Source organism: Plectropomus leopardus, chromosome 13 (assembly GCF_026936395.1).
Source record: "Plectropomus leopardus strain MGB_pleo_1.0 chromosome 13, ASM2693639v1, whole genome shotgun sequence".
In the NCBI taxonomy this organism is placed as follows: Eukaryota; Metazoa; Chordata; class Actinopteri; order Perciformes; family Serranidae; genus Plectropomus; species Plectropomus leopardus.
Window position 1 is genome coordinate 15072261 of NC_142188.1, and position 13712 is coordinate 15085972.

The 13712-nt window shown below is 38.7% G+C and overlaps 1 protein-coding gene across 2 annotated transcripts; it reads left to right on the forward strand.

Annotated features, from left to right (window-relative positions):
• Positions 1-652: 652 nt before the first annotated feature.
• Positions 653-13247, forward strand: bfsp1 (beaded filament structural protein 1). Of its 2 annotated transcripts, none has more exons than XM_042502121.2 (8): positions 653-1183; positions 3235-3295; positions 3787-3882; positions 6614-6706; positions 9065-9172; positions 10210-10430; positions 11396-11487; positions 11722-13247. In XM_042502121.2, exons 1-8 carry the CDS (start codon positions 810-812, stop codon positions 12720-12722), a joined length of 2046 nt encoding a protein of 681 aa, XP_042358055.1. In that variant the 5' UTR covers positions 653-809; the 3' UTR covers positions 12723-13247. The 2 variants fall into 2 exon arrangements, with proteins under 2 accessions (XP_042358055.1, XP_042358054.1); XM_042502120.2 differs by having other exon boundaries at positions 654-1183; positions 9059-9172.
• Positions 13248-13712: the final 465 nt, after the last annotated feature.

Sequence of the window (13712 nt, forward strand, 5' to 3'; positions counted from 1 at the left end):
ATGGGCTTTGATTGTTTCTATTAAAGCAAACAACATTTAGAAATAAAGACTGAAACTTTTATGACATATTCAGATCAGGACTGCGCCCAGTGTTGCTCTTTTCAGTTTGGTGTTGTTTGCTACTCGTTTCAGTATTATTTTTCATTTAATTTTGGCTTTAGACAGAAGTAATGGCAAAACAAACATTCAGTCTATTGTATAATCACCCACTATGCCCAATTATGCTCAATACCAATAAAATGAATGCATTTCTGTAATTTCTGCATTTAGGGTGTCTTGTGTTTTTGTGATCAGGAACACAAACACAAAAAACAACTGTTTTCAGCACTCACAGTGTGTCAACACTTAGCCCTTTCTGGCTGGAACAGTTCTCCACAGTCCACACAAACTGTGCTGCACGAAATTTCCCCTATGTCCAGTGGTGGGCCACCATCCAATCTGCCATATCAAACAGGGATCTAGAAAGCAGCTGACTAAGAACCAAAATAATGGTGTGTGACAACCCAGTGCTTTCGCGGGCCAGCCAATTGTTTGTTTTTGTGGTTCTGCTTTGTCATCACCAGCATGGCTTTTCTAATCTCTGTCACAAAGGCCACAATAAACTCTGGAAGGCCCCAGGCGCGCAGCATGCGTGGCCACAGCTAGGGGGAGGTTTTGTGGGCTATTTCGCCAGCAGCCAGTGCTGTGCAGCGTTTAGTCTAGCATGAGACAGCGGAGGGTGAGCACCCGAGTTTTCACACAATAAAGGTGCCGAACGGGACCAAGCACTCCGGGGATACCACCAACCCACGGGAGGGAAGCGTACCACCATGTATAAGCACAGCTACCTGCACGAGGTGCGCAAGGAAAAGTATGAGCGTTCAGATGTCTTCGATGAGGAACCTGCGGACTCTGAATCCTCTGCAGGCATCTCAGCCATCCAGGGCTGGGAGAGCCTTCAGGAGCTCAACAGCCGCTTTGCCCGGTACATCAACAGGGCACGAGTCCTGGAGCAGCGCAACGCCGTGTTCCGCAAGCAGCTGGAGACGCTGCAGCGGATGGAAGAGGCCAGCGGCCTGGAGGAGGCCTTCACAGAGCAGACTGATGTCAACAGGCAGCGGATCCGGGAGCTGTCCTCTGATCACGCCAAGCTGGAGCGAGAGCTGAGAGATGCTTGCCGAATGCTGGATGAATTCACCAGCAAGTAAGAGAGTGGTGAATTGGTGTCAGATGATTCAGAGATGATCAGAAACATATAGAAATGCCCTAAAAAGTAAGAGAAAGTGATCAAGACCCTTAACCCTTTAAAACCCGTGCAAAATGGGTTGATGTCTTTTCTGTGACATAAGCTTAAAAATGAAATTATTATGAATATAAATATTGTCTCCTGAAACATTTTTTCTCAATTTCATGGGTGATTTTCTAATAATCCTCTCCTCTGATTCAAAACAACATTTTTCAGGTAATTTTCTTGTCCCTTTTAACTGATTTCTTGCCAGTTTGGTCATTTCCTTTTTTCCCCCCATGTTTTTGAAATAAATCAAAACAGTTTGCTCAGTTTTCAAAGGGTTAAATAACTTGTGAAATGCATCTAAGTGGAAACTGATGTCGATCCAGTTTTCAAAGGGTTGAAGAAGTGAGAAGTGAGGTTTTTTTTAAAAAAAAAAAAAAGCAGATAACTGTTACTCCTTTGCAAATCAGTGAGGAAACTTTAGATTAAGAGATGTCAGAATAGATGCAATTTGATCGGTTTACTGCCTTATAAACTGAAATGTAATCACACAAATCGCTAAAAAAATCTGATCATATATATCTGTATATATAGATAGATAGAGAGAGAGAGATTTAAAAAACATGCTGAATAAATACCAAATTAAAGTAATGGTAAATTAAAGGGTCTGTTCACCCAAATCACTGCAAAACCTCGAAAGACAAAGCAAAAAACACACAAAGAAAAACAGACTTTGTTTTTCTCACACAACTAGTAACATCATGCATCAACTAAATGTAATGGAGGTGTATGGTAATTTGTAATGCTCATATTTCTGTAAAGCAGCATTTGAAAACATTTTTAAAAATTCAAATGTGGCATTTCTTTCCAGAAAGAGTCTCAGTGTTATTCTGGGCAATCCACAGAACACAATGCCAATAGTTTTACTATCTGTTCAGTAGAAAGTACCCAGCTAGCAGGGAATGTTCCTACAACATTGGCTAATGTTACCTAAAAGTTGTAATAATGTTTTAACATTTTATTCAAATTCAAAAAAAAAAAAAAACTTTAAGGATGTTTATCATTTCAAATGAAGTTGATTTAAGGTTAAATGCTGACTACAACATAACATTATAACAGCAACAGTTTGAGGATGTTTTTGTGATGTTGAGAAGTGACACATCAAAGAATGTTCTTTTATAAAAAAATTCCCACAATTTTAGATGAGAACAAAGGAAGAACATTTTCAAAGCAACATTTAGAGCATGTTATTGAGGGCTGAAATTACAGACTCTTTTGTTGAAAATGTAGTGTTATTTGATATGTTAACAAAAAAATTGTTAATTTTCTATGGTTTTAGAAAATGTTACCCTAACTTTAATAAGAAGGATCTGGGAGCAAAACTTTCCACTGAACATGTTACTAAAACATTGCATTGGTTGCATTGTACCATTCTCAGAACTATTTTAGAACCAAAAATTGCTAGCTGGGTAGTTCTAGTGAAAACTGCACACAATGAGGTCTGTGGATTATCCGTAGTTACCATTTTTCAATGCTGTGAGCAACAATGAAATTCCATTCACAATTATTTTTATGTGGTGGCAGGCATCTCCTACACAGATGTCTCAAAAGAGAGAGAGAAAGGGTGTGCACGTGTTTGTGTGTGTGTGATTTAGATTATCCAACCTTTAATTACAACTATCTGCAAACAGCCGTATTCAGCCATCAGCAGACAGCAAAGTCTCGCTACATCATTGATTGAGTTTAGCAGAATATTGACCAACTCTGGTCGAGTCAGCAGGTGAAGAGAGCTGGATTTCAACACGTGTAGTTTCGATTTGCAGCTTTAACACGTTACAAACATAGAGGTGTCATATTTCTAGAAAAAGATGAGGTTTTTCTTCCATCCTGTTGTACTGTGAACAAGCAGGTTATGGAAGGTAAGTATTCATGCATCATGGACAGCTGCAGCTTAATATGATAAAAACACATTATACCTCCTCATGTTTTATACTAACACATAATTGAGCTGTTTTCTGTTCCAGATACAGAAATGAATGTGATTATCAAGAACAGCTCCGGAGCACACTGGAACAATTAAACAAGGTACTGTATAGATTAAATAACTGTTATCCAATTATATAAACTGAAATGGATAGCATCTGAAATATTTTTTATTAAAATTCTTCAACATTTAAACATGAAAAAATGTGACATGGTTTGCCGATTATTGTACTTTTTAAAAAGTAATGAGTAGATCAAATCAAATGAGATTTTTACTTTGTTGATTTTGTTATATTTTAGACATTTTCCAAGGGAAATATATTTTATTTGCAAATACGACAAGGGGTTTTTGATTGCTGAATGTAAAAAATCTAACACAATTACTTTTGACTGATTATGCCACAGAGAGGTTTGTGAATGTAAATGGCCAGTATGACTCTGAGTTGGACACTGAAGGGTTTTCCATGTCACTGTAGTACTGCAGTATCTTATTCAATCCTCTTTGGTCCAAATACACTCTGTAAACTTGATAGTGTTTTTCCCTGGGTCCCTGATTGTTGTTTGTTCTTCTCTCCTTGTCTCTCCCCCTTCAGGAGGCTGACGGTGCTCTGCTGCGAAACCTAGAGTACCAGATTCAATCACAGTTCCTGCAGGACGACATAAACTCCACCAGAGATAGACATAAGAAGGTCAGTGGCATTAATGCTAAATTGCCAAATTAAATACCCGTAAACTAAAAAGGCAAGTCAAGTCAATTTTATTTATCTCGCCAATTCATGACAAAAGTTATCTCACAACACTTTTCATAGAACCAACCTTACAGTGCAACTTCTGGGTCTCAAGCAACTCCTTCAGCACAATCCAGATTTTGGATAATTAAATGAAAAATGTATTTCATTAAACCTCCTTCCAAAGTCAATTTGGCTGTTATCAGGCCATTAATTGACTGTTGTCAGTGGTGATAAGCATAGATATAAGTTAATAGGGGCCTTCCACACCTACTATTTAATGGGCCTATAGCAGCCTTTTGAACCTACCGGTAGGTGTAGCAGACACCTATTAACCTGTATCATGTCTATAGTTTTTGTTCTTGTTAGTTTATTTGTTTATTTGTTTGTTGTCTGTCATATTATGCAAAATACAAGTCTTTCCATTGTACAGTATGTGTGTTTTTAGATATAACAGCTGCAAAGAAACTCTGCGTCCAAACTTGGACTCTGGAGTTCACATGCTGAGTCTTGCCATTGGTTCGGTAACAAAAAGCACTTCGGTTAAGGTTTTTACTAAAAACTTAGATGAATTTTGAACTCACATTAATCACAGTGCCCCAAAAACCTATACTTAAGTACTTATAAGCGAATACTGTAGGGTATTGCAAGAGTGAATATTGTGGGTAAACAAATGAAATCTCTTGCCAGTCAGTGTTTAGTAGAAATGTTCACTAAGAGCATTTTGCAGTTTATTAGGTATGTTCATCAAAAATCTTTCTTCAGTGTGGTGATAAGAAACACAATTCAGGTGCCCTCACAATGGGTGCACGATATTGGATATTTTGCTAATATCCTATATGCTGATATATAACAACTCATTTGGCTGATAACCAATACTGATATCGATATATCCACTTTTTTCCCATTTAATTTTAGTAACCATCGAGTCTCTTCTGTTGCAGAATTAACATTATATTATACATACTGTTATCGTGATGGCCCACCAGCAGATGGAGACACAATGCTTTTTAGTGTATGTAATATTAATTTATTGTACAATATAGGAAAAAGCATGTCAGCCGATTCCAACGTTTCTTTTTAAAGCCGATATTTGCCGATACCAATGACGTGCTGATATTGTTAGCATGTTGGCCGATTCAGATCGTTTTAAAATCAATATTGTCTGATACCGATGACATGCCAATATTATCGTGCATCCCTTGGTATTATGATTGTCTCAAAACATATTTTAAATCATAAATAATAATAGTCTATATAGTAGTCTATATACATGGCATCCCTAGGAAATAAAAGTGCACAGAGGGACAGTATTGCAAATTATCTTTGTAAATGATAAAATTATGTGATATTGGTCTATTCTGAGACAGTTCTATAAGTATGTACATTATATAACATGTAACTCTTAAAGTTAGAATAAGTCAATATAACAAAATACTACAGAAACCAGCTGTTTTATCAGTGCCTAAGAGGAGACTGTTTTGAGCGTTAGCAGTGTTCAAATCAATATGTTTTCATTCTAAAGCGAAAATAAAGAGGTGACTTTGAGCTATTGCAGTGATGCTCAGATCATAGTAGCATGTTACTTTTTGATGCCTCTCAGAGTCTGGGCCTTCAAAGGCCACTCTCTGACAAATTGCATTAATAATTTCTTTTAATTGTTCAAAGCAGCTTATGTCTCTGACATATTGCTCTTGAGAGGTTCACAGCATTTAGAAATTGTGCCCGTATTGTTCCTTCTGACAGTTTCCTTGATCTCAGGGTGGTATATTTTGTATGGATTTATTGGATAACTCAAAGTCAGTCAATAAACCTATTCCACAAAACAGAGTGGTTGTAATTCAAAGTGGTATTTTAGACCACAGTGTGTTTTTCTTTCTGTTGCTTTTGAGCACTCTTGACCTCAGGCCACAACTCCTCGAATGACAAGGCACAAAATCTGGCACGGGCGCCAAAGAATGTGTTATGATGTACCAGGGGCTTTAGCAACAATTTACCTTTTGTGATGCGAGTGTGGAAAGGATTACAGCGAAAATGTAACACTGCTTTTCACAGCTGCTGACAAATGACAGGAAAGCCCAGAGGGGAGAGACAAAAACTGAGATGTTCCTCTCTGTGCAGTAGAAATGTCTTGAAGGTTCAAAACAGTGGGCCACAGAAACGCTGAGACAAAAGAAAACTAGACCACTGCATAATGCATCAGACGTACGTTCCATAGACTTTCATGCCTGACCATTTTCTGCCCTTTTTCTTTGCACCCAATACTGCTTTTGATGATGAAATAATCAGTGACTCTGCAATATTAAGATAGCATATCAAAGGGCACTGCTGTTACTATATTAAGTGAGAAAGAACAGGGACTCACCTCACATGAATATTGGGCTTATGGTCCAGAGCTTTGAAGTATCCCTCTGGAGAGACAAAATATATTTTTTCTTTATTATTCAGTCTGAAACACTGTTGCACAAATGGATTTTAAAAGAAAATCCCTTTGCTATAAAAAAAAAATGCTTGCACCATGTATAACTATTTTTCAGCTAAATGAAAGCCTTTTATTGGACACTTGCACTCTCTCGCCTAAGTGCAAAATAAATAAGCAAGGGGTTTGCAAAATGGAATAACTCAGGGATGTATTTGCTTTTGCTGAGTTTTATATTTTATGTTTTTCTGTTTGCATTATCTTCCTCGACAGAACCTTGCAGAGATCCAGACCTATGTAAACATTTTACAGCAAATCAACCAGACGCTTCCCCTTGTTCCCAATGTGTCAGTGGGCATCTCTGAGGTGAGGTCATTAATGTTGTCACTGTGTGTGTGTGTGTGTGTGTGTGTGTGTGCGCACGCTGTGGTTCCTGTGGGGGAGAAGATGGTGTTTGCATGTGTGTCAGCCCTGGCTACTTATCTGGGGTTGATGAGGTTACTGACTGCTCAGTCTACTTGGTTGCCTGTGCCTGCTTTTGTCTGTGTCTTACTGTGCATACGGGGTGTATTTGCACATGCAGAGTAAAACCAAGACACTTGAACAGTCCAGAGGACACATGAGCAGGCCAGCGGTTTGAGCAGGACACAAAATTAAGCCAGGAAGAACAGCCGTGCAGGGTATTTTTTTAAGAGATATGTTGCCTAGCATTAGCAGCAGATTTGAGTCTTATTTATACAATCATTTCTGAAAATCAGTGCTGCTCTCGGTGCAGTGACTATTTAATTGGTTGAGTTAAATGGGCAGTGGCCATAATAAAGAAAGACATAGCTCTTAGCTGCTGAAATGTAATGAAGATAGGAAACCTAGTTGGTGGCCTAATTGGAAAAACATAATGATGAGTGTGGAAATCATGTGAATTCTATAATATGGCCTCTTCAGTCACCAGATCACAACACATTCATACACCTAGACAAGCTTTTGAATAGACATGTCCAACAGTAATCTCCATTATCATCATCATCATGTAAAGCAATGTTTGCTTATATATCTTTTGATTAGTCGTGGTTTGCAGTTAAGTGTCAGAGAAGGTGCTCTGGACAAAAAGTCTTTTTTTCTGTTGAAACTTATATATATATATTATATATCTGGGATTTTTGCCACATCAGCCCCAAAATGTGTTATTTAGATACATTTCATGTAGATGAGAAATACTCAAAGTAATTATCATTTTTGGCTCTCTACATGGGCCAGACATTGTAAATATTCAGTGTTTACCCCAAAGCTTGGGGAATTCAGGGGCATGCACCCAAAAGGAGATTTTTTTCTCCTATTAACAGCAGACACTTGCACCATTTTTCAAGAATACCTAAAAATCTGTACATCATCTTGGAAAAACACCTCTTGTAGAGCCTACATCCTATTTTGTATCTTCATTACTCTGAAACCATATCACAACACAGGTCTGTATTGGCTGATTTTCACTCATGCCAATCAAAAAGAGGCAAAAATGGTCTGATATTACTACTTTTAAGTTATGTAACATAGGTAGGTTAGAAATTTGATGTAAACAGCATTACTAATCATGAAACAACATATTGTTATTATTCTGGAGGCGAGTTCACAAAATGAACCTTAAGATGACAAATCTGCTGCATTTAAATCCATGCCAAAATAATCCCGGCTGCTCTAATTGCAGATTCTAAGATTCCCAAAAATGCCAATAAATGTGTTCTTCAATACCCTAAATTTAATATTACACTAACACAAGAACATTTATTCAATTATATTTAATCTCTTCAGAGAATAGCATTGATTAAAGGCTTTGGAGAAACATCTGGGGGCTGAAGCCCCAGAAGCCATCTCTTGCTCTGCCCCTGGCTCCCTTGGTCACCAATATTATGTTTCCTGCAGACTAAAGACAAGTTGACCCAGTATCTGTATCACTTCATTTGTCACTGTGAAAAATATGAAACTCTTTTAAACCATATCTGCTGCTCCAAAAAAGTGCTTTACTCATCAGGTAAGGCTAACATTAGCCGTTTTATATATCCTTATATATATCTCCTGACCTCTTTTATGATAGATCCAGCACAGGAATATTTACATTAATGAGTAATATCACAAACTTTATGTTGTTTTTCCTAAATATAGTAGGCTTATGAGTTGATGATTGGGAGATCACAACTTAGAATTAAATTAGCCGTGATGATGCATGTCAATCATGGAAATGAGAATGGGAAGTCATTATTGGATTTTATGTTTAAATTGGTCCAAAACTTAATAATGTTTTTCCATACAAGAACACCCCTGCTGCCAATAAATAAATGAATATACTCTTATGAACTTAAATGATTTGATATTGTGTGAACCATGACTACTTATAACAGATCTTCCAGGTTTAACAAGTAAAGCTCAACCAACAACCACTTATGACACTTTTATCATGATTAACTCTGGCGTACACTGCACTCTAAATGCTCAATAATTCATTTAAAGAGTAGATTAACAGAAAACATAACTCCTTTTAACAAACTAATTGTTGTAGTGCCTTTAAAATAAAACATCAATCAGTGAAGCTTTTAATACAGTGAGACTACAGGAAGAGACTTTTCCGATAGCTCTGTGAGTCTCTGTGCGTGTGGTGTAACCTTCATGCTGTAAAGACACACTCTGCATGTCTGCATGTTCTCACTGATTGGTGCTCTCTATGTGAAGGAACAGGAGAAGCTGCTGGCCCAGAGGAAAGTGCCCTCTCTGCAGAATCAGCTGGAGGAGTATAAGAGCGCCCTCTGTCAGCTGCAGGCCCAGAAACAACGCCTACAGACTGAGGTGGGTCACATGGTCACCATGACAACAAGAGGTTTCATGTTAATTATGTGCAGATTTTTTTTCTTTTAATCACCAAGCCAATAGACAGACACACTGAGGAGGATTTCTCAAAGAAACTAAATATATTTACATTAGAGGAAAGACAGACACCAGTAAAACCACTTCACACCCACATATACACCTATTTTCATTATTGATTAATGTGCAGATTCTCACATTTAACCAAAAAACACTACTGGGAGAAGTTTTTATTTTATTAGCATTTAAGTTGCTGAACCCAGGAAATTTTAATTTTTGAATTAATTTTCAGTTTCATGTGTTTTAAGATTGAATTTTCACTGGGTATTTTCATTTTACTCTGTTTTTTTATTTACTTTGTCTTCTTATAAGTTAAGAATAATTACTGAGCAAGGCATTTAATAGGCTTTCACCCTGCGGTCTCGATAATGTGCTGCAGAAGGACCACTAGATGTCAGCCATGACCACCTTTTGACAGATGGGTGGTTACAAATTTAGTGAAGTCAGTGTTTCCTTGAAGGAAATGTAAACATATAGGACCACTTTAGTTCAATGGAATAAAACACCATAAGTGTTTCTTCAGTTAGCTGCTTTGTTTCTGCAGGTTTTGACGAAAGACATACCTCTGCCATCTGGCCAAATGATGCTCTTCATTCTAATCATATCATTCACCATATATCTCTTATCTATTTGGACCCTATAGAGAGCTATTAATTGCCCTGTTTTACTTAAATAAATATTTGTTTTATTTGTCTGAGAACACTGTTTTTATTTGCACAATTTGCACAAATATTGAAGAGTTAACGCTTGTGTTGACACAAGTTAAATTCAGATTTTATATTTACACATATTTATTATCTTTTCTAGATTTTTCCCCTTTCATAAGCAATACAAACTGCCATAGTGTGGATATTAATGAAATGTGCATTGCATAGTTAAATTTCCTCAAGTGGCTTTGTAATTTTATTTTATTTCATCATAATATCTTAATTAATCCTTGTCTCTGTCTCTTCTTTCAGACTGCAGTGTTGGAGCAATCCATCAAAAGCACACAGGAGAGTTACGATGATGAGATTCAGATGTACAACGAGCAAATTGAATCTCTGCGGAAGGAGATCGAGGAAGCTGAGAGGTCCCTCGAGAAGTTTACCAGTGAATGTCGCCACCTGGCCATGTACCAGACGTCCCTTGAGAACGAGCTGGAGAGGTACAAGAGGATCATCGAGAACGAAGATAACAGGTAGATGACCTTCATTTGGTTGCTGACACGCACTGACACACTTACACAGGCATGCCAGGTCTGACTGAAAAGACTTTTTTGCTAAAGGCTAGAACAACTGTGGGCGGCACAGTGGTGTAGTGGTTAGTATTGTCACCTCACAGTGAGAGGGTCCAGGTTCAAACCTGGGTTGGCACGAGAAGGCCCTTCTTCATCATGACAGGATAAGCAGTTATGGTGAATGAATGAAATAATTGCTGAGAAACAGTCATTTTGACCTCGGGTGAATCCAATATAAAATAAAACAATACATAATGCATTTATGTGTCCTATCATGACCAGGATACTTGGTTTAATCATAAAAATAGCATAAACATAGATCAACAGTTGCAAAGCATTTGTTTAAAGGAGTGTAGGATTCAGTGGCATCTAGTGATGAGGATTGTAAGTTGCAACCAGATGAAACTTCTTCCCATTAGAATCCCTTTAGTGTCCATTGTTCAAAAGGCTTTTACCGGGAGCCAAATTCCCCGCAGAGGTCTCTTCTGCTTCAAAACAAATGAGTAAAAGCGATAAAAACACTGCCTAAGATTGTTTCACTGTACAATTCACTGTTCAAGAGGATCCTCTTGAACTTCTTGATCAGTAAAAATATTGACCCAAATTATATCACAGCCAACCACCAAAAAAACGCAATGGGTAATTTGAGTGTAATTGTACAGTGGAAACCCTACCCACTTTATAAACTGTTGTAGCTGGATTAATGTATGATGCAGAATTAGCCAGCAGGTGGCACTATGTGACAACAAACGTTTTCCTCGTTTGCACTACTAGTACTACAACCAACTGTAAGTATTTATGTCAGTTTAGCTATATTTTAGTTATTTAAAGTTACTTGTTGTTTCCTTTTTTGAAAATATAAATAACTAATAATATGAGTGCATGGCTGTTGCATTGGTGACATTTCACTGCTCTCTCTCCTGCAGGTTGAATTCAGCGATAATTGGCACTCCCATTACCCTGTTCACAACTAATTACCGCTACACTCACACACCCACTGCATCGAGCAGGGGGAGAGGTAAGGGCACCATCAGCACATCACAGCTGGTTTACATTGAGAGTCCCTATTTAATCAGCTGCCATTAATAGAAACAACTATACTCGCTCTTTGAGATTCAGTCTTACAAAGCGCTGTCTTTGTCTTTAGCATCCCAGAACACTTGAATGTGTTGGTGTATACAAAAATGTTGTTTTTTTTTTCTTTTTAGTTCACCAGTTCCAGTTGTTGACTTGTTGCCTCATTTGTGTCCAGATATCACCCAGGCTATCCAAGATATCACCAGCATCAAGCCTCGCCAGAAGATCCTGGCTAAGAAGGTCCTAAAGAAGAAAGAGCTGACTCCAAAAGATGTGATTGACAGCGGGCTGGAGGAAAGAGGTGGAGCTGCTGGAGATGCTCAAGATGATGAAACAAAGAGGATCCCATCTGTGGAAGTGGAGGAGGAGAGGGCGAAGAGAACAGAGCAGAAGCCTGTTCTCACTGGAGTGTCTCCACAGGATGTCCCCGATGGAGCTCAGATCAGCAAAGCCTTTGACACTCTTTGCAACATTGTCAGAGACAGAATGAGGAAGTACAAGAAGCCTGAGCCTATTGCCGACTTCTACACCAAGGGTCGTTATGTGCTTGTCACCGGCGACGGCAGCTACCCGGATCCATGCTTCTGCACCTCCACACCCTCAGCAGGCCACATCTTCGTCACTATCAGAGACGGAATGATGCCCCCCTATGACCCTTACGCTCCCCTCATACCATCTCCTCAGCCTCCACCTCCTCAGCCCATACCAGACCCCAGACCTCTCAGTCCTCCTCTGCCTGCTAATGGAGGAGGAGGAGAAGGAGTAAAGGACGATAATAAGGGTGGAAAGGGCAAGGACAATGGAGGTAAAGGTAAGCATAAGAACGGAGAACCTCAACCTCTTTCTAAAGATCCGAGCCCTGGCCCTTCACCCTCCGGCCCCAAAGATCCCACCCCAGCTGCCACTCATCCCAAGAAAAGCCAGGATGACAACGGGCCTAGTGGTCCCACTCCAAAGCCTGCACCTCGTGGTGCCAGCACCAGCTCCAGCTCCAGTTCCAGCACCAGTACCAGCACCAGCTCTGCCAGCTTCACCCCAGACGCCATGAGCTACGAGAAGTTGGAAGTGGTGGAATCTGTGGAGAAGTTCTCCAATGGCCGCAAGGTTAAAGGTTATGAGGAGACTTCCATGGTGGTGGAGACCATGATCGAGAAGTCCAGTAAGAAGAAACACTGAAACCACGTCACCTGACATGAAGAGTCAGTCAACTCCACCAAGGTCCTACATGGTTCAGGTCCTCTAACAAGAAGACAATACTGATAAATACCACTGTTCCTCAATATTTTTGTCTCTGAGAAAAACCAACCATGCGTAAAGACCAACTACACATTCCTGCTCTGATATTCAACGCTCTTCCATTTGCTTGCAGTCTCTGGTCTTGCGTCCAGAATACGTTTTGCTGGTTCCATAAGTACTGCTGTTGTTGTTCGACTTAACAACCATGCTCATGCTATGAGTCCTTTACTGTCTGAAAACTTGGGACAATGAAAAGTGAAGCTCCACGCCACCAATGAAAATGAATAAGAAAAGAAACAAAAAACGAAGAAGTTGTGCCACTCCTCTTAACTCTGTCTTAGAACTCCAATTTTCCCCTTTGAGCTCATTTGTTCAATTGGATGCCACTGCCTGCCCTCAGCACAATTTTGCTGTGAATTAATTTGCTTTGATATATTGAATAATAAAAAAAGATTCAAACATCAATTGAAACCTTGTTCTGCTTTTAGACAGACACTATGTACCGCACACACATATTTGATAGGTCATAAAACCACGTTTGCATGCATATGAAAACATAGATTTATATCAAAGTATAATAATTACTCCTAAAAAATGTATATATATTTGGGGTGTAACAGTTTGGTGATCATGTTATCCCTCACACCCTCAATTAAGAGATTAGGAGACTTAATTTAATTACTGTAGCATCCACAGGAAACTCATTAATTTTTCATGTGACCTTGTGTACTTCAAAATAACCCCTGCATTATTGTTCTATCTTTTGTGTCTCTAAAAAGCGAAGAATAGTAATGAAAAAAAACCACCAGAACGACCTCAAATATGAAAGACAGAATGAGCAAAATGTGCCAGAGACGATTTATGATTAAAAATAAGAAATCTTTGATCTGGTTGAGCTGAGCTGCTTTAAACACAATATGTCTGAAAGTC

What these genes read in the sequence shown, in the direction of transcription:
- bfsp1 (XM_042502120.2), top strand. Translation starts at nt 810, where the DNA reads ATGTATAAGCACAGCTACCTGCACGAGGTGCGCAAGGAAAAGTATGAG. An exon ending in TGTCAGTGGGCATCTCTGAG is followed by an intron (nt 6,707 to 9,058) that starts GTGAGGTCATTA and finishes CTCTATGTGAAG; the next exon opens with GAACAGGAGAAGCTGCTGGC. An exon ending in TGCATCGAGCAGGGGGAGAG is followed by an intron (nt 11,488 to 11,721) that starts GTAAGGGCACCA and finishes ATTTGTGTCCAG; the next exon opens with ATATCACCCAGGCTATCCAA.